The sequence below is a fragment of the Bos taurus genome, chromosome 8 (genome assembly GCF_002263795.3).
Source record: "Bos taurus isolate L1 Dominette 01449 registration number 42190680 breed Hereford chromosome 8, ARS-UCD2.0, whole genome shotgun sequence".
NCBI classification, from domain to species: Eukaryota; Metazoa; Chordata; class Mammalia; order Artiodactyla; family Bovidae; genus Bos; species Bos taurus.
The window spans coordinates 89664104-89686561 of NC_037335.1; the positions used below are offsets into that span (position 1 = coordinate 89664104).

General features: G+C 38.2%; 1 protein-coding gene and 1 pseudogene across 5 annotated transcripts in view; one reads left to right on the top strand and one right to left on the bottom strand.

The window, feature by feature from the left end:
* The window catches only part of SPIN1 (spindlin 1), an 82032-nt gene that overhangs the window by 15244 nt on the left and 44330 nt on the right, over window positions 1–22458 (bottom strand). For all 5 annotated transcript variants that reach the window (NM_001192821.3, XM_059889221.1, XM_005200923.5 and 2 more), the window contains one exon: window positions 11747–11795. In NM_001192821.3, the coding sequence (NP_001179750.1) occupies window positions 11747–11795 (49 nt within the window). The remainder of the gene's footprint in view (window positions 1–11746; window positions 11796–22458) is intronic.
* On the top strand, window positions 13774–14431 carry LOC104969476 (small ribosomal subunit protein uS3-like; annotated as a pseudogene).

A 22458-nucleotide genomic window follows, 5' to 3' on the forward strand; every position in this document is an offset into this window, starting at 1 on the left:
TCTCCTGGTATAGTGTCACCCCTTCCCATGTACAAGAGTCTCAGCAGAGGACCATGGTGGCAACAATGGGCAACGGAAGCAAACCCCAGAATATGTCCACAAGGTAGACGGAAACTATCACCTAATGTTATGCAGACACAAAGGCCATGAAAGAGGAGCTTACGTCAGAAACAGAAGAGCCCAGATGAGAGGCAGCCACACGAGAGAAGAGGCAAGAAAAATCAGACAGTCAAGAAACAAGCAGCAATTTGAAATCTTTGCAGAAATGAAGACCAGACTAGAGGAAGATGGAAGAAATTGACACCAAGGAGCATTTAAGGAAAATTGTTGTTTTTCAGTCATTAAGTCGTGTCCAACTCTGCAATCCCACCGACTGCAGCACATTAGACTCCTCTGTCCTCCAGTATCTCCCAGAGTTTGCTCAAATTCATGTCCATTTAAGGAAAACAGATAATAAAAAAAGAGACAGATGGGAACAGATATGAAATTCCAACTTCTATATGACAGAATCACCCAACAGCTAAAATCAGAAGAACAGAAAAAATACTAAAATAATTCAAGAAAAATATCCTGAAAGACTCAAATGTACAAACACATCTCTGGTAAAACGGACGCAGAACTATTGACGCTAAGACATCCAGTAAAACAAACAAACTTTAAGGAAAATAACATCTCCTGGCATCCAAGCAAAAGAACTGCATCACCTGTAAGGAAAAGCAAATCACAATGTGACAGTGACCCTGTGCGCTGCCAGTGATGAACCTTCAAGTTCTCAGGAAAGAAAATGTGAGGTGGTGATTTCACAGTTGGCCAAGAACTCTATATTACCCTCCAAGTAAAGTACACAGATCAAACTGTGGACAAATAAGAACTTGAGGAATATTGTTCTTACAGATGCTTCCTGAAGAAGTTAACAGTTGGTCATTCATATCTATGGGTTCCACATCCTGATTGAACCAAATGTGGACAGAAAAACAAAGTTCCAAAAAGCAAAGCTTGAATTTGCCACATGCAGGCAACAACTTACATATCATCTACATTGTATTTACAACCATTTACACAGTATTTACTCTGTGTTAGGTATTATGAATAATCTAGAGACGATTTGACGTATACAGGAGGATGTGTGTAGGTTATGTGCAAATACTAGGCCATTTTGTATAATGGACTTGAGCATCCGTGGATTTTGGTATGGTGTCAAGGGTCCTAGAATCAATCCACCCAGATACCAAGGGACCACTGTATAGGATAGTTTCAGATAATCAAGAATGCTTAGAAAGCTTTCAGCACAGAGCTGACAGTAAGCATCTTTTAAGCTGACAGTAAGTGAAAGTGAGCATCTTTTACTGCAGAACAAACAGGGAAAAAGAGAAATACAGCAATATGTAACTATTACCTGCTCTGACAACAGAGTTAACACCACTCTGAAAAGGGGAAGGAAAAAAGAATACCTGTAAAGTACAAGAAGTTCGCTAAACAAAAGAGTATGATTTGGAACAGAGTACCTTATATTAAATGGAGAGAAAGCAGAGAAGCGGGAGCTAAATTCAATACTGTTTATAGTAAGGAACCAATCTATATAACCTAAAATAAATAAAGATCGGTTAATTTTAAAAGACTGCAGTATAAAACTTAGTGGAGAGAAAAGCCTTAATAACATACTATCAGTCAGTAACTTGTAACTACTAATAATACTCAAACCTAAAAGTGAACTCAAGGCCTCTTCATAATCCCTTAAAATGGGCCTCTACATCCAACTGGCCCTCTGTGGGGATATACGGCTGCGAAGGTGATTACATTTCTTCTTTAGAATACAAGTACCTTTTCGAGCATTATATTTTTCTTCAAATAGACAATTACCTATCTTCTTTTGATCTTTAGGAAAAAGTCCTTGTGATTCATCCTGTGTACAGGATCAGGTTTTCTTCAAAGCAAAGGCAGAGGTTGGTCCCCAAAACTCACTGAAGAAAGAATTCAGTCATATGCACCATTTTATAATTCACAGACATTCTATTATTACTACCAAAATTATAAGCAAATATAGCATCTTTACCAGTGTGATGATTAATTTTAATGTGTCAAGTTGGCTGGGCCACAGTACTAAGATACCTAGTCAAACATTACTCTAAATGTTTTCTGTGAAGATATTTTTCTACATAAAACTAACATGTATATCAGCAGATAGATTGCCTTGCATTACATAGGTGAGTCTCATCCAATCAGCTGAAGGTATTAATATCAGCTCTTCCCTGGATCTGATCTCCAATCTCTGTGCACACAACATTGGTGCTGTTTCTCTGGAAAACACTGACTACAAACAGAAAAGATTCTATCCTAGATTCAGAGGCATGAAATTTTCTACTACTATGATTCTCAACAAAACTGACAGCAGAAAAGGGCAACTGGAAGACTCAGAGCAGTTCAGTCACTCATCCTTCCTACACTCACTAGTGGCATTCTTCTGTAACGTGCAGTTGCTTCTGAAGAGGGAGATGCATGATGCTCTCTTTAATCTCATTTCAGAACAAGCATTTTCATCCCGGTCACCTCCAGTGGAAGTACATGAGACTCTCCTCCCTCTTCCGAACAACACCAGGGACTCAAATCTAGCTAGCAAGCAGCCCTATTCAGAGTGGTTCCTATATCCTTTAATTCTGAAGAAACACGACCCTTCCTTTTTTGCATGGATTTTATTTTCTCACTTTCTTTAAGGGAATTTTAATCATTAACTTTTGTTACACAATACATGGTAATAATATGCCTGGATTACTCCCTGGTTTGGGGAACTTCCTGCAAGCCGTATGGCGTGGTCAAAAATACAAATAAATAAATAAATAACCTACTTATTAAGCTTACAATTTTCTACTAAAGTACACAATTAAAACCAAAGTAAGACGAAAAATTACCAAAAAAATTTAAATAACAACAAAAAAAATTCTTAGCAAAGGAAGGAAAAAAATTTTTTAAACAAACATCTTAGCACCTTAGTAACCCTTTCCTGGCCACTTTCACCAAACTATCAGAAATTTACTCTTTTGTTCCAAATTGTTATTAATTTTGCTCAGTTCAGTTCAGTCGTTCAGTCATATCCGACTCCGTGACCCCATGAACCACACAGCACGCCAGGCCTCCCTTTCATCACCAACTCCCAGAGTTTACCCAAACGCATGTCCATTTAGTCGATGATGCCATACAGCCATCTCATCCTCTGTCATCCCCTTCTCCTCCTGCCCTCAATCTTTCCCAGCATCAGGGTATTTTCAAATGAGTCAGCTCTTTGCATCAGGTGGCCCAAGTATTGGAGTTTCAGCTTCAACATCAGTCCTTCCAATGAACACCCAGGACTGATCTCCTTTAGGATGGACTGGTTGGATCTCCTTGCAGTCCAAAGGACTCTCAAGAGTCTTCTCCAACACCACAGTTCAAAAGCATCAACACCACAGTTCAAAAGCATCAATTCTTCGGCGCTCAGCTTTCTTTATAGTCCAACTCTCACACCCATACATGACCACTGGAAAAACCATAGCCTTGACTAGATAGACCTTTGTTGGCAAAGTAATGTCTCTGCTTTTTAATATGCTGTCTAGGTTGGTCATAACTCTCCTTCCAAGGAGTAAGCATCTTTTAATTTCATGGCTGCAATCACCATCTGCAGTGATTTTGGAGCCCCCAAAAAACAAAGTCAGCCACTGTTTCCAGTTTCCCCATCTATTTGCCATGAAGTGATGGGACTGGATGCCATGATCTTCGCTTTCTGAATGCTGAGCTTTAAGCCAACCTTTTCACTCTCCTCTTTCACTTTCATCAAAAAGGCTCTTTAGTTCTTCTTTGCTTTCTGCCATAAGGGTGCTGTCATCAGCACATCTGAGGTTATTGATATTTCTCCTGGCAATCTTGATTCCAGCTTGTGCTTCTTCCAGCCCAGCGTTTCTCATAATGTACTCCACATATAAGTTAAATAAGCAGGGTGACAATATACAGCCTTGAGGTACTCCTCCTATTTGGAACCAGTTTCATGCCCAGTTCTAACTGTTGCTTCCTGACTTGCCTACAGGTTGCTACTATCTTAAAAATAATTTTTAAAAAACATTCCCTTATTCAGTAGCAAACAAAGAGGATTTTTGTTGCTTTTTGCAACAAATTTTTGCAGCATTTATTTTTTTCTCATGTATATTTGGTTTTTCTAGATATATTCTCTGGTAGTCAGACAGGGTTCACAAATGCAAACTACAAATTCTTGGAAGCCTCAAAATACTGTTATTTTGTTCTTATCCTTGACTTGCCTAGGTATGCAAGGCAGGCTCAAATTCCCTTTGCCTTCAGTACCTTTATTGCAAAAAGGTATTTTCATTGTCTTTTATCTTCCAGAGTCACAGATACCAAATGCCAATCTGATCCTTGCTCCTTTGAGGGTAATCCATCTCCCTCTTCAAGCTGCTTTTAGAATTTTGTTTGTTCCTAGATTCTGAAATGTCCCTAGGACTCGTGACATGTGTCTAAGTATCCCTCACTAAGACTTGGTCAATTTCTTGAATTAGGTAAAACAGGCTTGAATTTTAGCCTATCTATTGAATATCTTACCTAATATTTTGATTTATATGAATTGATCATTTCTTTATCTTAAATGATTTTTCTTTGTAATGAGTGCAACACCTGATATGAGGATAATTTTCACTTTTCTGGATTCCTTATGAACTTCTGGGTTGAGCCTTGTCTTTGTTGCATCTGCTGCCATCTGAGTGGCAGCATTCTTCACACCTGCAGGAGAGCGAGGTTAACTCTCCTGTTCTATGTATGACTTTCTTTGGTGCTGTCAGAGTTCCTCAGGTGCCTGATGATTCTTGGTGTCCATATTTTCAGATGCAAGGAAAGATATCAAGTGGTAACCGTAGCTGAGATGCGTTTCTTCAGGCCAAGTCAGGGTCTCTGAGTTCTCAGTATGAAGTATAGGTTCTGAAAAAGCAGCCAGGACCTAGGTAATTTCAGAGCAGCTGAGACTGTGTGGCAACTTCAAGCCAGGGGAGATAAGGTGAACACCTACTGCCTAATGCAGCTGGTTTCTCTCACCATAATGACAAAGGGAACTGCAGCCAGCCTGTGCTGTCTCTAACCTGAATAGACGCTAGGGTCTAGTTTGAACATTCAACTTTTTGGAGGTCTTCTTTTTCAACTCAAAGTTGTTGAGAGTTCCTTAGCTTAGCTTAGCTTTTATATTGATATAAATCTATTCCTGTCTGCTGTGTATCCTGCAGAGATTTCTCAGTGTTCTGATCTGTTGGTGGGATGATCTTTCTATATCAATAACAAAAACTGCAAACTTAATGTAAATTACAGTGAAGTACTATTTTCTATCTGCTTATAGAATAAATACAACCCTCCTAGTGAACAAATAATCTGGCATCCATTGTCTCAGTGATTTCATGTCTAGGAATTGATCAAAAGAAAACAATGGACAAGCACAAAACTACAGCAAACAGTATGTTCTGAGCAGTGCTTGTACCACGGGAAACTGAATATGAAGTTCAATAGGTCTCACTGATTTAGTAAGTAATACTTATCTATATGATGAATAACTACATAGCTATTAAAATCACAGAAATAATATAAACACATTTTAAATATATACACAATCATTCAAACAGATATGTAGGAAAAAAAACTTTTAAAACATACATCTCTGGATGAAGGTGGATCAAAAATAATTAAGCTGCCTTCCCCTGCATTCACTTGTTATTTTCAAAATTTTTTATGACTTAAGTACTGTACTTTTATAGGCAGATAAAATACAATTTGTAATTATGCTTAAATTAATGCAGTTGATTCCTAATTCTGCAAGAAACTATACATAAAAATAGATTTATACATATTAGCATTATAAATTCCAAATTTTATTTCTGTTGCCTTTTTAGTCAAGAGTAATTTCATTTTTAGAATACCATTTCACTAAATTCTAAAAGAAGAATTAAAGATCTAATATAGATACCATTTTTGCCAAATTTATTTAATGAACAACTTAATTTGATTGAAAAGGTAGAGGCAGGAAAGAATGAACAGATGGGACTTCCTGGAGGTCCAGTGGTTGGGACTCCGAGCTTCCACTGCAGGGGGCACGAGTTTGAGGAACTAGGAGCTGCACAGCAAAGTGCAGCTCCAAAAAAAAGAAAAAGAAAAAAGAAAAGAATGAACGGATGCCTCAATGAATACTAAAGTCAAAAACGGTAATTAGAATAATACAATACTTCTAAAAATCGTAAGCCAAGCTTTCCAATTACTGCTCCCTGAATGTCCAAACTGTTCAAATACCCTTACAGCCAAAGTTTACAAGTATTGTTTTAAAATATTTTTAAGTATGTTAAACTAGTAATTATTAATGTTAAGAGTGAAAAAATATTTACTACTTTATTTTTCTGTGTATTTGAAATTTTCCATACTAGAGAAGTTAAAAATTACATACTAAACAAACTTTTTTGTTTTTTAATTCTAATCACTAATTCAGATTCAAAAATCAGTAAGAAAAATTTTAATAAAAATTAAAGCTTACTTACATGAGTTGAAATAGTACATATAAAAGTAAACAATAAGAACATGTCAGATAACTGGCAGAAGATACAAAAAGATAAAAAACACACTTAGATGGTCATATCTCTAGGTAGTTCAATCTAACAACAGTATAGGGCTTCCATGATGGTCCCACTGTGGTTAAGAACCTGCCTTGTAATTCAGGGGACACTGGCTTGATCCCTGGTCCGGAAGATCCCACATGCCATGGAGCAATTACGCCCATGCATCACAACTACTGAGCTGCCACTCTAGAGCCTGCATGTTGTAACTACTGAGCCCGTGTGCTGCAACTGCTGAAGCCCTCGTGCTCTAGAGCCCACGATCTACAAGCGAAGCCACTGCAATGAGAAGCCTGTGTGCCACAACGAGAGAGTAGCCCCGCTCCCTGCTAGATAAAGTCCATGTTGCAGCAACAAAGATCCAGTGCAGCCAAAAATAAACAAAACAGAACAGAAAATAAACATATTTTTAAAAAGAACAGTACAGGGAGTTCCCTGGTGGTCCAGTGGTTAGGACTTTAAACTTTCACAACTGAAGGCTGAGTTTCAGTCTCTGGTTGGAGAACTAAGATCCCACAAGCCAGTACAAAAAGGGATGTAAGATTAACAATTTAAAGCAACTAACTTTTTAAAATTTAAAATGAGAGTTTCTGGAATATGGTGATTTTGCTTTGCATGTTCTCCTTGGATATGTTATTTTTAATAGCCTTACTGCCTGGCATTTTCTTGGGGGAAAAAGTCTAAAGTATTCTTAACTATCACTTACCAGGTAGTCAATAAACAAACAGCAATATTATAAACAAATACCAAGACATCTCATTCAACTGAGGACACATGGAATTATAGATCCAAGGGCAAATAAAAGGCTGTATTGTGTCAGGATCCAAACAATTCAAGGATAAAAGTAGAGAAACCAGAACTAAACATCTATAATCACTTTCCTTGTCATCTCCATAAGCTATAAACAGCTTTTCCTATAGTTTCAATGGGAGTAAATGTTGACCAAGTATACAGCATCCAATCACCTTTCATTGCTGTAATTGTGTATATTAATTTCCAAACTACTTGACTTTGTTATCTGATGTGCTTTAAGATATCAGTTCTGATGATGGTTTAGGCCAGTTCTTCTCAAACTCAGGCATGCATCAAATCACCTACAGTTTCTGAAAACAGTTACCCAAGCCTGTCCCAGAAACTCTGGGTTCCATTCTATTCTGCAGGCCTGAAGAAGAACCAAAGACTTTCTAACAAGCTTCCAAGTGCACTGCTCACCTAGGTACCACACCTTTGGTAGCAGAACTGATCCAGAATAAACAGTAACTTCTATACATCCAAGTTCCCAAAAAGGAAAACCAAGACTATAGAAAACACTTCTGTACTTTGCTCAATACTTTAAATAATGGTACTGAAAGTACCATTCCAATTATTCTGTCATCAAGAACAGAATTCCTGAGAACAAACTAGTGGTTACCAGTAAGGAAAGGGAAGGTGGAGGGGCAAAAGAGAAACAGGAGATGAAGTATAAACTCCTGTGTATAAAACAAACAAGGATATACTGTAGAGTATAAGGAATCTAGCCAATATTTTTATAATAACTGTAAATGGAGTATAATCTTTAAAAGTTGTGAAACACTATGTCATACACCTAGAACACTGTAGAACTTAATTATATGTCGATTTAAGAAACAAAATCTGTGCTGAAAGGCCTTTCACCCTTTATCTAGACTCCCTTAATGACTTAAGTTGAGTACCATTTCTCATCAGTAAATATCTTACTTTTATAGTCAATATTTAAAGGCACCGTACTTCTTACATTTTTAACTATTATAATTCTCCTATAATAAACCAGTAATGACAGCCATATACTGCATACTTTGGTGTATGAATTAACTGATCTCTTTCCTAATTTTTTTATTTTTTTAATACTGTGAGATAAAAGCAGCTTCCTTACTGTGTTCCAGCAGATTTCAAAAGAAACTAAGTCAAAATAATTGTCTTTTTGCAAGATGCACAGCAGCAAATAGAAAAAAACTGCTTCTCTAGTACTTGTTGCTTGTTAAGAGTTCTACAGCTGAAACTGGCATTCCCAGCTTAAACCAACAATAAAAAAACAGGATGGAGAAAGTCAAGTTTTCTATCCAAATCACTCTGGCCTTTTCATTATTTTGTCTACACACTGTGCACACTGAGAGTATTCAGAGACGTCCATGGCAAGCATCCAAATGCCTCAAGGGTTTTCCAAAGCACTATTCACTTTCACTGGTGTGAGTAACAGAGCTACTGGCAAATTGATTAAAAAGTATTCCACATTTGACCAGTTTATCATTGTCAATACCATGGTTCATTTAGATGCTTGCTCCAACTGTGATCTAGGTCTGTGTGCTTGTGACAGAAATATTTTTCATATACGAGACAACAAAACATACAGTTCAGGAAACAGGACGTGGTATCAATAGTTACTATAGGTTCCAGAATCATACTGTCCTGTTGCTGTATCCTAGCTATTTCTTAGATGTGATGACCACAGACTCAAACTCTCTTCGCATAGAAGGATTCAAGGTCCCTACTTGACAAGGGATGTCATGAATGAGACTACCCCAGGGACAAGAGGAGGAGGAGGGGAAGGAGCACAGTGACAGCCTTGGTTGGTGACTAGTACTGGTGTCTTAGAAAAAGGAAAACATTCCCTAGAAATCCTCAATTCAGTGTGTTAACAGGTCCTGATCCATTTTTCAAATGTACATTAGTGGAAAAGATACCAAAGCCCAGTCACACCTCCCTGAAATGTAAATCTATCGACTATTCAAATTAAGGAAGAAAAAGAGCCAGATCCATATTTGAAAACTAAAACAAAGAATCACTACAGCTACATCCACCTTATTTGCCCCCAACTACACCTGCCTTCAAGATGTGCCTTCAGTTAAGAGATAATTCCCAAACAACCTCCTGGGAAGCCAGAAAAGAAATGTCCACCAGCTTGTCCCCAAAATAGACCAAGAACCCTGGCTCATAAGAAGCACAAAAGTTTCTATTTACCTCAAAAAATGAGAACGAGACTCAGCTATGCAACATTTCTGGGTGCAGAGACACTGCTCCAAGCACTTTGGACCTGATTACCAGAATCCCCTCACACCCACGGAGATAGGAGATGCCATTTGCAGGACATGGGCTCTGCCAGCCCTTGTCTCCTGGGTGTTCCTGTGACTCTCTCAAGCAAGCAGAGGCATGTGCACATCGAGTTGTTATTGCACAGCCCCCCTGTACCAACACGGAAAGCGAGAGGAGGCATGACCACGGGTCAGTGGCTGCACACAAGGAGTCTGAGCACCTTACTCTCTGGAGGGCCACAGTGGAGGCAGGCAAGGAGAGAGCGAGGCTCCAAGTTCTGCTTTCCTGTATCTGTTTGCTATAAACACTTCATCTGTAATGAAAACCCGAAAACCTCACTGTTCCAGTCCAACACCATGACTTAATCAAGTTAAGCTGAGTGTTAGGCATACGAGGGATTTGGTAAAGCCCACAGCTGGGCCAGTGGGGCTTCCCACTCCAAGGCCAGCCTCTCCACCACCCATCATCCCCACTTACCCATTCAAGGACAACAGTTAACAGCTTTCATTTGTGATATGCGGAAACTTCTGTTTCAGTTTTTTTCCACCCCACCCATCCTCAAATTTGCACTGACATCAGAAAAAAATAGGAAAATGACTGGTAACTTTTCAACTTCTCCTTTTTGCTATGTTCAAAACTTCTACTCTTTAAATGAGACAAGCACACCTCATATTAAAGCCCTAGATCACGTTTCCTGAATCATGTAACAGATGGGATGAGAGATTCTTTAGCTGCACATGTATGAACTTCAAAAATCAAATGCATAGGAATTTATTCCTTTTTAGGGGAAAAAAGATGAACAAAGCTAGTTTTGCAAAGTTAATGTGTAATTTGCTTTCATCTCCCATTATATTTAAGTTTTTTTTTCATTACGTTCTATTTATGCCAAGAGATAGTTTACTACTTATGGTAAAGATAATGAGTGGAGATATATTACATAAATTATTAGATCACTATATATGACAGAACTGTGAAGATGATGGGCAAATAAGTGAAATTTGAGAAATGTTTTATCAAACCTCAGGACTTGCCCTATCTTCATATTTTTGCTTTTCAAGTCATTTCTTAAACTGAGTATCACATATATTTACATTACATATCCAAGTTTTCCTTTAAATAGAGACATATTTTGGTTTAACTACCAACAATTAATGAAAGGCACCTTTATTCATCCAGACCTTCTATAACAGCCCAGAGGACTCTCACACTCTTCTGCTACTACAGAGTGGTGACCAAGAGGCACAAGCATTTCAATATGAATAATTTGAAAATAATTAATTGTATAATCAGTCTTGGGAGGTGCTAGGGTCACAATGAGGGTCTCCCATATTTAACAACCTTATGATGAACACTCACACAATCATAGTTATTTGTCAAGATTTCACGGTGCAGTAGCCATCACAGTACCACAGTACCAGTGGATATTGCTGTTTAAGATAGTAAATTTTCTTTTTGGACATAACTATACACATACAAAAAAATTGCAGGAAGGAAAAAAGTTGCCTTTACTCTCTAGTACCTACAGAATTTAAGATTCATACCACGTTTGTCACTTAAAATTATCTTTCAACATGAATACGCTTTCTCTACATTACAATATCCTCATTCATTTGAAAATTTTATGATGAAGTGAGTGTGCCTGGCAGAGTGCTAGCTAGGTCCTCGATGAACAGGGGCAAGAAGGCACACCGTTACTCAGTGTGCAGCGAGGCTCCATGTGAGGCTGGCTGCGCAGAGGGTTCAAGAGAGGGTCTCACAGAGATGACCTCACAGCCCATGTAACCAAAGGCCACAGTGTGCTATCTAAAAAGGCAAGTTTCTGCAAAACAGATAACCAGTGCAAGTTCAATGCATGAAGCAGGGCACTCAAAGCCGGTGCTCTAGGACAACCCAGAGACGGGGTGGGAAGAAACGAGGGAGTGGGATTCAGGATGGGGGACACATGTGCACCCATGGCCATGGCCAATTCATGTCAATGTATGGCAAAAACTATCACAATGTTTAACGTATTTATCCTCTAATAAAAATTAATTAATGAAAAATAAATAAATAAAAAGGCAAGTTTCAGAACCGCTTACTTGTGGGATGTCCTTTTCTTCATCATGCTTGCAGATACACCAGCATGGCCTAAAAGAGAAGTGAGTATACGTCAATGAAAACTGGATTAAAAAATAGCTCAAACTCAGGAAAAAGTTAACTTACGAAAAACTGCCATATAAAGTATGAAATTAAACCACAAGGGAATTCCCTGATGGCCTAGGGTTAGGACTCTGTACTACTCTGCTTTCAATGCCAAAGGTACCAGGTTCCATTCCTGGTTAGGGAACACTGCAGAACCTCACAAGCCACAAGATGTGGCCAAAAAACAACAAAAAAAACCCACAACAGCCAAAATGTAAGAAAACCATTTGCTTACTTATCTTTTAAACGGAAGATAAGGGGTTCTGGGAAGATAAAATGACAGTAAGAGCAGTTTATCTGCCTAAAATGGCCATAGAACACACAAAAAGCAAAATCACATGGATAAAAACTACAGCCAAAAAAGTGACAATCCTAGTCATAAAGTACTAAAAGGTATAGAACTCATCTTCCTGCCACAAACAACTAGAAAATGGGACAAGAGATATGAAACATCTGGACGCAGACATCAGGACAAGAGGCAGCACGGGACTATGGAACCAGGGAGCAGAAAACCCACCCAAGGGACCCTACACCAACCAAGTGCATCCCAAGAACCATTTGAGGACAATGGTGCATGAAGGGTAACCAAGAACACTGAGGTTGTGCTACACTGAGAGTCAGATGGAAGCTAAGGAGGCGAGGTGGGCTGGGAGTCGTGGGTCAGAGTGCTGGCAAGGAACGAGATCTCACAGGGAGTGCCAAACATCTGGAAAAGGTATGGTGGTCTTTAGTCTTTGGCTAGATACTAACTTGCAAAGGCATGAGAGCTGTTCAAACTCCATCTAGCCACCTCTTTCAACACACAGGATAATCAGGAAAAACCATCAAGATAATCCCTTGGCAGGAGGATGAAGCAGCCCTAAGAAGAAAAGCTGCTACAGACACATCCCAGAACTTGCTTGCCAAAACAAAGCTCCAATATTCAGTTAAAGGACACCAGTAAAACCCAATGCTCCACAACTGGGTTGGATACTTCAGATGTCCAACGCCCCAACTCCAAGAACTAGGTCTGTGGGAAAGCAGCAAACTGTAACCCCATAAGCAAACAGGTTACAACCGAAACAATGTAATTAGCAAGCAAAGATGCTAAAAGAATGATTAATAACTATGCTCAAACAGTTAGAGGAAGACATAAACACTTAAAACAGATGAATGGGGGAAGGAGAAGAAATAAATGAAACTGATGAAAAATATATGATCCAAAATGAAGAAGAAAAAAAGAAATCCACTGGGTGTGGTTAGTAGCAGATTAGACCCCACAAATAAAAAAAGCAGTGAATATGAGACATTGTAACACAACATATCCAAAATAGAACACAAACAGCCTCAGTGACTTCTAGGACAATAGCAACCGGGCCAGCATAAACAAAACGGACTCCACAAAAGAGAACAGAGGAGTGAAGAAAAAGTCTGACAAAAATAATGGCAGAAAGGTTTTCAGATGTGATAAATACATAAACATAGAACCAACAAGGTCAATGAAGCCAAAGTAAGATAAAAAACAAAGGGAAAAACCACAAGGCACATTCTAACCAATTTCTGAAAACCAGTGACACAGAAAATACTTTTAACCAGCTGAACAATAAAAGACATCTTAAATTTAGGCAAACACAATAGTGGCTCCAGATTTGTTGTCAGAAACAATGTTGGCCAGAAAAAAACAGTGGAATAAATCTTTAAGGTGCTGCCAAGATAAAGAAAACAATCTACTTGTGAATACTATGTATAGCAAAAATCTTTCCAACCCCAACAATATTATTTCACTAAATATAGTTTAAATACATCAATTAAGAGACTATACAAAGAAGGAAGAAACAATTATTAAAATCAAAGGTATCAGGCATCAAAAAGGATATTCCAAAATGATAACAGAGTCAATTAAGAAGCTGCAACACTCTTTCCTTTCCGGGGTGTGGGAGGTAAGATGGCAGTGCAGATTTCCAAGATAGAGTCTGTCTTTGAAGAAGACGGCATCTTCAAAGCTGAACTAAACGAGTTTCTCACTCAGGAGATGGCTGAAGATGGGTACTCTGGAGTTGAGGTCCGAGTTACACCAACCAGGACAGAAATCATTATCATGGCCACAAGGACAGAGAATGCTCTTGGTAAGGAGGGCTGGCGGATCCAGGAATTCACTGTTGTGGTTCAGAAGAGATGTGGCTTCCCTGAGTGCACTGTAGCGCTATATGCTGAAAAGGTAGCCACAGGAAATCTGTGTGCCATTGTCCAGGCAGAGTCTTTGCATTACAGACTCCCAGGAGGCCTTACTGTGTGAAGGGCCTACTACGGTGAGCTGAGGTTCATCATGGGGCCAAAGGCTGTGAGGTCGTGGTGTCTGGGAATCTCCAAGGATAGAGGGCTAAATCCATGAAGTTTGTGGATGGCCTCATGATCCACAGTGAGGACCCTGTTAACTACTATGTTGACACCTCCGCACGCCACGTGCTGCTCAGACAGGGTGTGCTGGGCATCAAGGTAAAAGATCATGCTGCCTTGGGACCCAACCAGTAAGACTGGCCCTAAGAAGCCTTTGCTTGATCACGGGAACACTCTGGAACCCAGAGATGAAAATGCTGCCTACTAATCCCATGAACAGAAAAGTGGGAAGCCAGAGCTGCATGCCATGCCCTAGCCGGTAAACCAAGGCAAGACAGATTTCCTTGACCCCTGGGTCTGGAGCCTGGATGTTGCTCTATCAAGATTTTTAATAAAATATTTTTAAAATACGAAAAAGAAAAAAAAAAAAAAAGAAGCCACAACAGGGCTGGTGGTCCTATGGTTAGGGCTCCCAGTTCTCATTACTGAGGGCCTGAGTTCAATATCTGGTCAGGGAACTAAGATCCCACAGTCATGTAGCACAGTCAAAAATAAAAAAGGAAGCTATAACAATCTTAAAAGTATATAAACCTAATTATAGTATACTGAAATATATAAAGCAAAAACTGATAGAATAAGAAAAACGGACATACTCATATTTAAAAATATAAACACTTCTCAGTAATTGATATAACAAGTGGGTAAGAATATAAGAAAAGGATATAGAAGACCTAAACATCACAGCCAACTAGGCTTAGATGACATTTACAGAATGTCAATCCAGTAATGCCAAAATAAACCTTTTTTCCAAGTTCACATGGGACATTAACCCAGATACACCATACGCTACTCAGAATACAAACTCTCAATACACTTAATGTCAAACCATACAAAATAAGTCCTCTGACTACATCAGAATTAAATTAGAAATAAATATTTGTAAACACCCCAATATTTGAAAATTAAACAATCTTTTAAAACTTCATGTTTCAAACACTAAGTCACAATGAAAATTCAAATATTTTGAATAAGAAAACAACAACTTATCAATATCTACAGAGTGCTTCAAAATATATACCATATTGATCAAAATTCACACTAAGTAACATAATCCACCTGGGTGGAGGAAGAAGGCTTCTGGGTTATCACAAAGTTCTCTCCTTGGCATTACATCAAGACATGCAGTTTTTAAACATAAATTTCTGCAATTACATAACAATTCTAAAAAGATAAACGAAAAAGGTCAGTTGGTCTGTACAGGGCTGTCCATTCTACTTCACAGATAAAAAGTGCCAAACACGATCCCAAATGCTAAGAGTGCCATTCCCCCTCAGTTTCATCCAGCATGTGACATACACTGATGAGTGGGCAGCTGAACAGAGATCAAATCTACCCGAAGCATCTCTAGAAGAGCCCTTTCAGCCGTATGAAGTGCAGCTGCAAATGCCCATGGATGGTCGTCCAGCCGATCCTGTCAACCCACACTAAATTTCATAATCACACTTTATGCCCACTTCACTTTTGGTCTCAAAGTTCCTCCTTAGTACAGAGGATATTAATCAATATCTCCACCCTCTAAGAGGCTCTAATGAAAAAAGTAGACAATAAATAAGAGCAAATGAGTAATATAAGCAGAAAAATGGAATGTTTAAGAAAAAACAGACAAACATGGCAGATGGGCTTCCCTGATGGTTCAGTGGTAAAGAATCCACTGCCAATGCAGGAAATATGGGTTTGATCCCTGGTCTGGGAAGATCCTACATACTGTAGAACAACTAAGCCCCTATTGCCACTACTATTGAGCTTGTATTCTAGACAGACCCCAGGAACAGCAACTACTGAGCCCACTGGCCTAGAGCCAGGACTCCACACAAGAGAAGCCACTGCAATGAAAAGCCTGCGACCCCATGGACAGTAGCCTACCATGCTCCTCCATCCATGGGATTTTCCAGGCAAGAGTTGCCACATCCTTCTCCAGAGGATCTTCCCAACCCAAGGATCGAACCTGGGTCTCCCGCATTGTAGGCAGACACTTTACCGTCTGAGCCACCAGGGAAGTCCTAAAGACGATCCAGCATAACCAAAATAATATTTTTTAAAAATCAAAGAGATTTAAGACACAGCAGAAATCAAAAACCCCAAAACAGAAATGAAGAATGCTTTGATAGACTCATTAGTAGACCAAATAGACTCAGCTAAGGAAACAACTTCTGAGCTTGAAGATATGTCAAAAGAAACTTCCAATACTGAAAAGTAAAGAGAAAAAAAAGATAAAGATGCAGGGAAAAACAAAATATCCAAGAACTGTTAAATAACAACGTAAGTATAATATGTACATAATGAGAAGATCAGAAAGATAAGAAAGAAACAGGGAAAAATATGTAAAGTAGTAACGACAATTTGCCCCAAATTAATGTCAGACACCAAACCACAGACAAGGATGCGCAGAGAACACCAACCAGGAAAAGTGCCAAGGAAACAAAATAAAACCTAAATAGGCTTTTCATATTCAAATGTGAGAAAAATCAAAGATAAAGAAAAAAACCTCTTAAGAAGCCACAATTAAAAAAAAAGCAAAATTAAGAATTAGATCCTACTTCTCCTCAGAAAGCATGGAAGCAAAAAGATACTGGAGTGAAATATTTATAGTGAAAAGAAAGAAAAAACCTAAAATTTTATATTCTGCAAAAGTATCCTTCAAAAGTGAGAGAAATAGACTTGCTCAAACACAGATGAGGGAATCTGTTGCCAGTAGATCTGCCCTTCAAAAAATGTTAGAAGAAATTATTCAAAGAGAAGAAAAACAAGATAGCTCTGAAACTCAGATCTACATAAAGAAAGAACATTAGAAACAGAATAAGTAAAAGTAATATAAAAACTTTTTATTTTTCTGATTTTTAATTGAACTGATAACATTTTGTTCACAGTAATATTAGCAACAATGTACTAGATGATTATGGAGCTTATATGTAAACAAAAGACAACAATACAAAGGACTAGAGCGGAAGAATTAGAATACTTTGCTGTTACAAGATATTTGCACTGCCAATGAAGCTCTACCACATTATTTGACAGTATACCAGAATTAGTTGTATATTGCAAACTCTAGAGCTGAAAGTTTTTTTAAAAAGTATAATTGACAAGGTAAGAAAAGAGAGTAAAGGGAATCAAGCACAATGCTCAATTAAAACCATAAAAGGGGATTTGCCTTTTAGTCTAGTGGTTAAGAATCTGCTTACCAATAGAGGGGACATGGGACATGGGTTCTATCCCTTGTCTGGGAAGATCACATATACCATAGGGCAACTAATTAAGCCTGTGAGCCACAAGTACTGAGCCAACCCACCAAAACCACTAAAGCCTGCTCGTTCCAGAGCCCAAGTGCCACACCTACTGAAGCCCGCAGCAGCTACTGAAGCCTGCATGCCTGAGTGCCTGTGCTCTGCAGCAAGAGAAGTCCCCACAAGAGAAGCCTGAGGACTGCAACTGGGAAGTAGCACCCACTCATAGAACCTGGAAGTTTGGCTGTGCACAGCAATGACAACACGGTGCAGCCATAAATTAATAAGCAAGAAAAAAACCTTAAAAGGCAGAAAAAGAGTAGAAGACAAAAATATGAACAAAGAACAAGGGCAATATAGCAATAAGTATGGCAGATATTAATCCAGTAATCTCCTTAAATGCCAATGGTCTAAGTAAGCACTCTAATAAAGAGATTGTCATACTGAATGAAAAAGCAATACCATATTGTAGATTTTCTGTAAGAAATTCACTTTAAAAACAAAGATATATTCAGAGTGAAAGTAAACAGATGGAGAAAGAGGTACCAAGGTAACAAGGATCAAGAGAAAACCCTTAAAGGGGCATTTGGGCTTCCCAGTAAAAGTGAAACTCACTCAGTCGTATCCGAATCTTTGTGATCCCATGGACTATACACAGTCCACAGAATTCTCCAAGCCAGACTACTGGAGTGGGTAGCCTTTCCCTTCTCCAGGGGATCTTCCCAACCCAGGGATCGAACTCAGGTTTCCTGCATTGCAGGTGGATTCTTTACCAACTGAGCTGCCAATTTCAGAGAGATTTATGAGCAAAAAATTTCACTGGGGATAGAGAAAAGCATTATGTAACAATTACGGTCTCAATTCTCCAACAAGACATAACAATCCTTAATGTGTATGTACCTAACAACAGAGCATCAAACTAGTTGAGGCAAAAACCCATAGGAACTACAAGGAGAAATAGATGAATTCACTATCACAGTTGAAAACACTTCACTATATCTATCAGAAATGGACAGCTTCAGCCTTAAGAAAATTGGAAAAAGACACAGCTGAACCCAATACTACCATTAATCACATGGATAAAACTGACATATATATAGCACTTTACCCAATAACTGAAGAATATACCTTCTTCTCAAGATCCCTTGGAGTATTCATTAAGAGGGCCTATATCGTGAACCAGCAAACACACTTTAACAAATTTAAAAGAGGATAAAAGAAATGTCCTCAGACCACAATGAGATCTACACTCAGTAATAGAAAGACAGCTGGAAAATCCCCAAATACTCAGAGATTAAATAACACACTTCTAAATACATGGTTTGAAGATGAAATTTTAAGACAAAAATATTTTGAACTAAATGAAAACAAAAGTACAATTTACTAAAATCTGTGGGATTCAGATAAAGCAGTGCTTAAAGGGGTATTTGGGCTTCCCAGGTGGCTCAGATGGTAAAATATCTGGCTGCAATGCAGGAGATGATCCCTGGGTTGGGGATAATCCCCTGGAAAAGGGAATGGCAACCCACTACAGTATTCTTGCCTGGAGAATTCCATAGACAGAGGAGCCTGGCAGTTTACAGTCCATGAGGTTGCAAAGAGTTGGACATGACTGAGTGACTGATACTAACTAAAGGAAAACTTATAGGACTAAATGAAATGCATATATTGGAAAAGAGGAAAGATTTAAAACCAAAAATCTACGCTTTCAATTTAGGAAACCAGAAAAAGAAGAGCAAATTAAATGCAAAGTAAGCAGATACTATAAAACTTAGCAATCAACAAAACTTAAATTACAAGTCAAGAGAGAAAAAAAATCAACAAAATCAAAACCTGGTTCTTCAAAAAGATCCAAACTGATAAATCTCTAGCTGTGCTAACTAAGAAGATACAAATCACTAGTACAAAAGATGAAAGAAGACATCAGTACTGATTCCACATACAAAATATATATATGAGGTAAACTACAAAACTGTGATCAAAGAAATCAAAGAACCATTTAAATGGATAAATATTCCATGCTCATGGACAGGAAGACTCAATATCAAGATGTCAGCTCTTCCCCACTTGATCCATAGGTTTTAAACGCAATCCCAATCAAATTCCTAGCAAGTTATTTTGAGGATATCAACAAACTAATTCTAGAGTTTTTAATGGAGAGGCAAAAAGACACAACCAACAGGATACTGAAGTTGAAAAACAAAACTGGAGGACATTATCGGACTTGATACAGCTACATTAATTATGACAGTGTAAAAGAATTGGTGAAAGAATGAACAGATCAAAAAAAAAAAAAAACCAGAATACAAAGCCCATAAGAGATCCTCCATAAATACAGTCAACTGTCCTTTGACAAATGAACAAAGGTAATACACACGAAGACAGTGTTTTCAACGAATGGTGCTGGAACAACTGGACTGCTACATGCAGAAAAGTGAATTTAGACACAGACCTTACATCCACCACAAAAATGAACTCGTAACAGATCATATACCTGAATGTAAAATTAAAAACTATAAAATATAAAATCCCTAAAAGGTAGTAATAGGAGAAAATCTAGATAACCTTGGTTATGTTGAACACATTTTAGATACTGAGTCTGCCAAAAAGTTCATTCAGTTTTCCTATAAGATGGCTGTGGTAGTGCTTAGCTGTCTTTAACTGCATTTGAAACAATTCTGTTAGACTGTATTGTGACCGTTGTCATCTCAGTGTGCATAAAAAAAAAAAAAAACTTATCAAAATTGGTGAAATTTTGTGTAGCCATTTCCAGTCATTTTAATACTGAAGACAGAAGAAAACTTTATTATTTCAAGAAAACACAACTGATTTGTGCAGTGTATGGAGAAGGTGCTGTGACTTATCAGAGAGACCAGTTGAAGTTGATAGCCATTAAACCCAGACATTAACTGAGAAAGATCAATGTTATACCACGTGGGAGACAGCCAACATACTCAAAACATCCAAATCAAGTGCTGAAAATCATGTGCACCAGTTTGGTTTATGTTAATCACTTTGGTATTTGGGTTTCACATAAGTGGGAAAGACCTTATTTTATTAAAAAAAATATATATTTTTGGCTGTGCTGGGTCTTTGCTGTTGCACATCAGCTTTCTCTAGTTGCAGCAAATGGGGGCTACTCTCTAGTTGCAGTGCCAAGGGCTTCTCATTGTGGGGGCTTCTCTTCCTGCAGAGCACAGGCTCGAGGCATGTGGGCTTCAGTAGTTGTGGCACAACAGGCTTAGGTGTCCTGCAACATGTGCGATCTTCTCAGACCAGGGACCAAACCCATGTCCACTGCAACGGCAGGTGGATTCCTGATCACTAGATCACCAGGGAAGCCCCATGAAGAAACGGTACTTCTGCAAGCAATTCTACTTAAACGTAATGAAAACATTCTGTTTTTAAAACAAACTGTGACGAGTGATGAAAAGTAGACACTGAATAATAATTGGAAGAGATTGTGGGACAAGCAAAAGGAACCACCACACCAAAGGCTGGTCTTCATCCAAAGATTATATAGTATATATGGTGGGATTTGGAAGGGAGTCCTCTATTATGAGCTCCTTCTGGAAAATCAAACAATTCCGACAAGCACTGCTCCCAATTAGACCACCTGACAAAAAGTATCTAGAATTAGTCAACAGAAAACACATAATCTTTTCATCAGGATAACACAAGATCGCATGTTTCTTTGATGATCAGGCAAAAACTGTAACAGCTTTGCTGGGAACTTCTGATTCATACACCATTTCACCAGACACTGCACCTTCAAAATTCCATTTATTTCAGTCTTTACAAAATTCTCTTAATGGAAACAATTTCAAATCCCTGGAAGACTGTAAAAAGCACCTGGAACAGTTCTTTGCTCAAGAAGATATAAAGCTTTGGGAAGAAGGAATTATGAAGTTGCCTTAAAAAAATTACAGAAGGTAATGGAACAAAAAACAATATGTCGTCCAATAAAGTTCTTGAAGAAAATGAAAAAAGTGTCTTTTATTTTTACTTTAAAACCAAAGGAACATTTTGGCCAACCCAATACAATGCCAAAGGCACAATCCATGAAAAAAAATAACTGATAAGTCAGACAATTAAAATTTAAAACTTCTGCTCTATGAAAGACAATGTCAAGATGCTAAGAAAATATTTGTGAAAGACACATCTGATAAAGTATTGTTATCTATAATATATACAACTTTTAAAATTCTGCAACAAGAAAACAAACTAATTATAAACATCCTTTAAAAAATGAACCGAAAACCTTAATATACACCTCATTAAAGAAGACAGAAATGGCAAATAAACACATGAAAAGATGCTCTGTATCATAAGTCATCAGAGAAATACAGGCTCAAAACAATGAGACACCACTAATACACCTATTAGAATGGTGAAACTGACAACAGCAAACTCTGGAGAGGATGTGAAGCAACTGGAATTCTCATTCAAAGCTGATGGAAATGAAAATTTGGCAGTTTCTAACAAAACTCTTACCATATGACCCAGAAATTATGCTCCCTGACACTTACCCAAAGGAGGTGAAAATTTATATCCATATAAAAGCCTACATATAGATGTTCATAGGACTTTTATTCATAAGTGCCAAAACTTGGAAGCAATCAACAAGACATCCTTCAGTAGGTGAATGGATAAACACTTGGTACTATATCCAGACAACAGATTATTCAGTACTGAAAGAAAAAAGAGCCATCAAGCCATGAAAAGACATGGAGGAAACTTAAATCCATAATACTAACCTGGTAAGTTTACATATTTTATGACTCCAACTATATGATATTCTGGAAAAGTCAAAAACTATAGAGACAATGAAAGGTCAGACAATAAAAGGTTAAGGCGGAGGCAGGGATGAATAGCTGCAGCAAAGAGGAATTTTAGGGCCGTGAAGCCACTCTGTGTGATACTCCAAGGGAGGATTCGTGTCATTACTTGTCAAGACCCACAGAGCACACATCACCAAGAGTGAACACTGCGGTGAACTATAGACTCAGGGT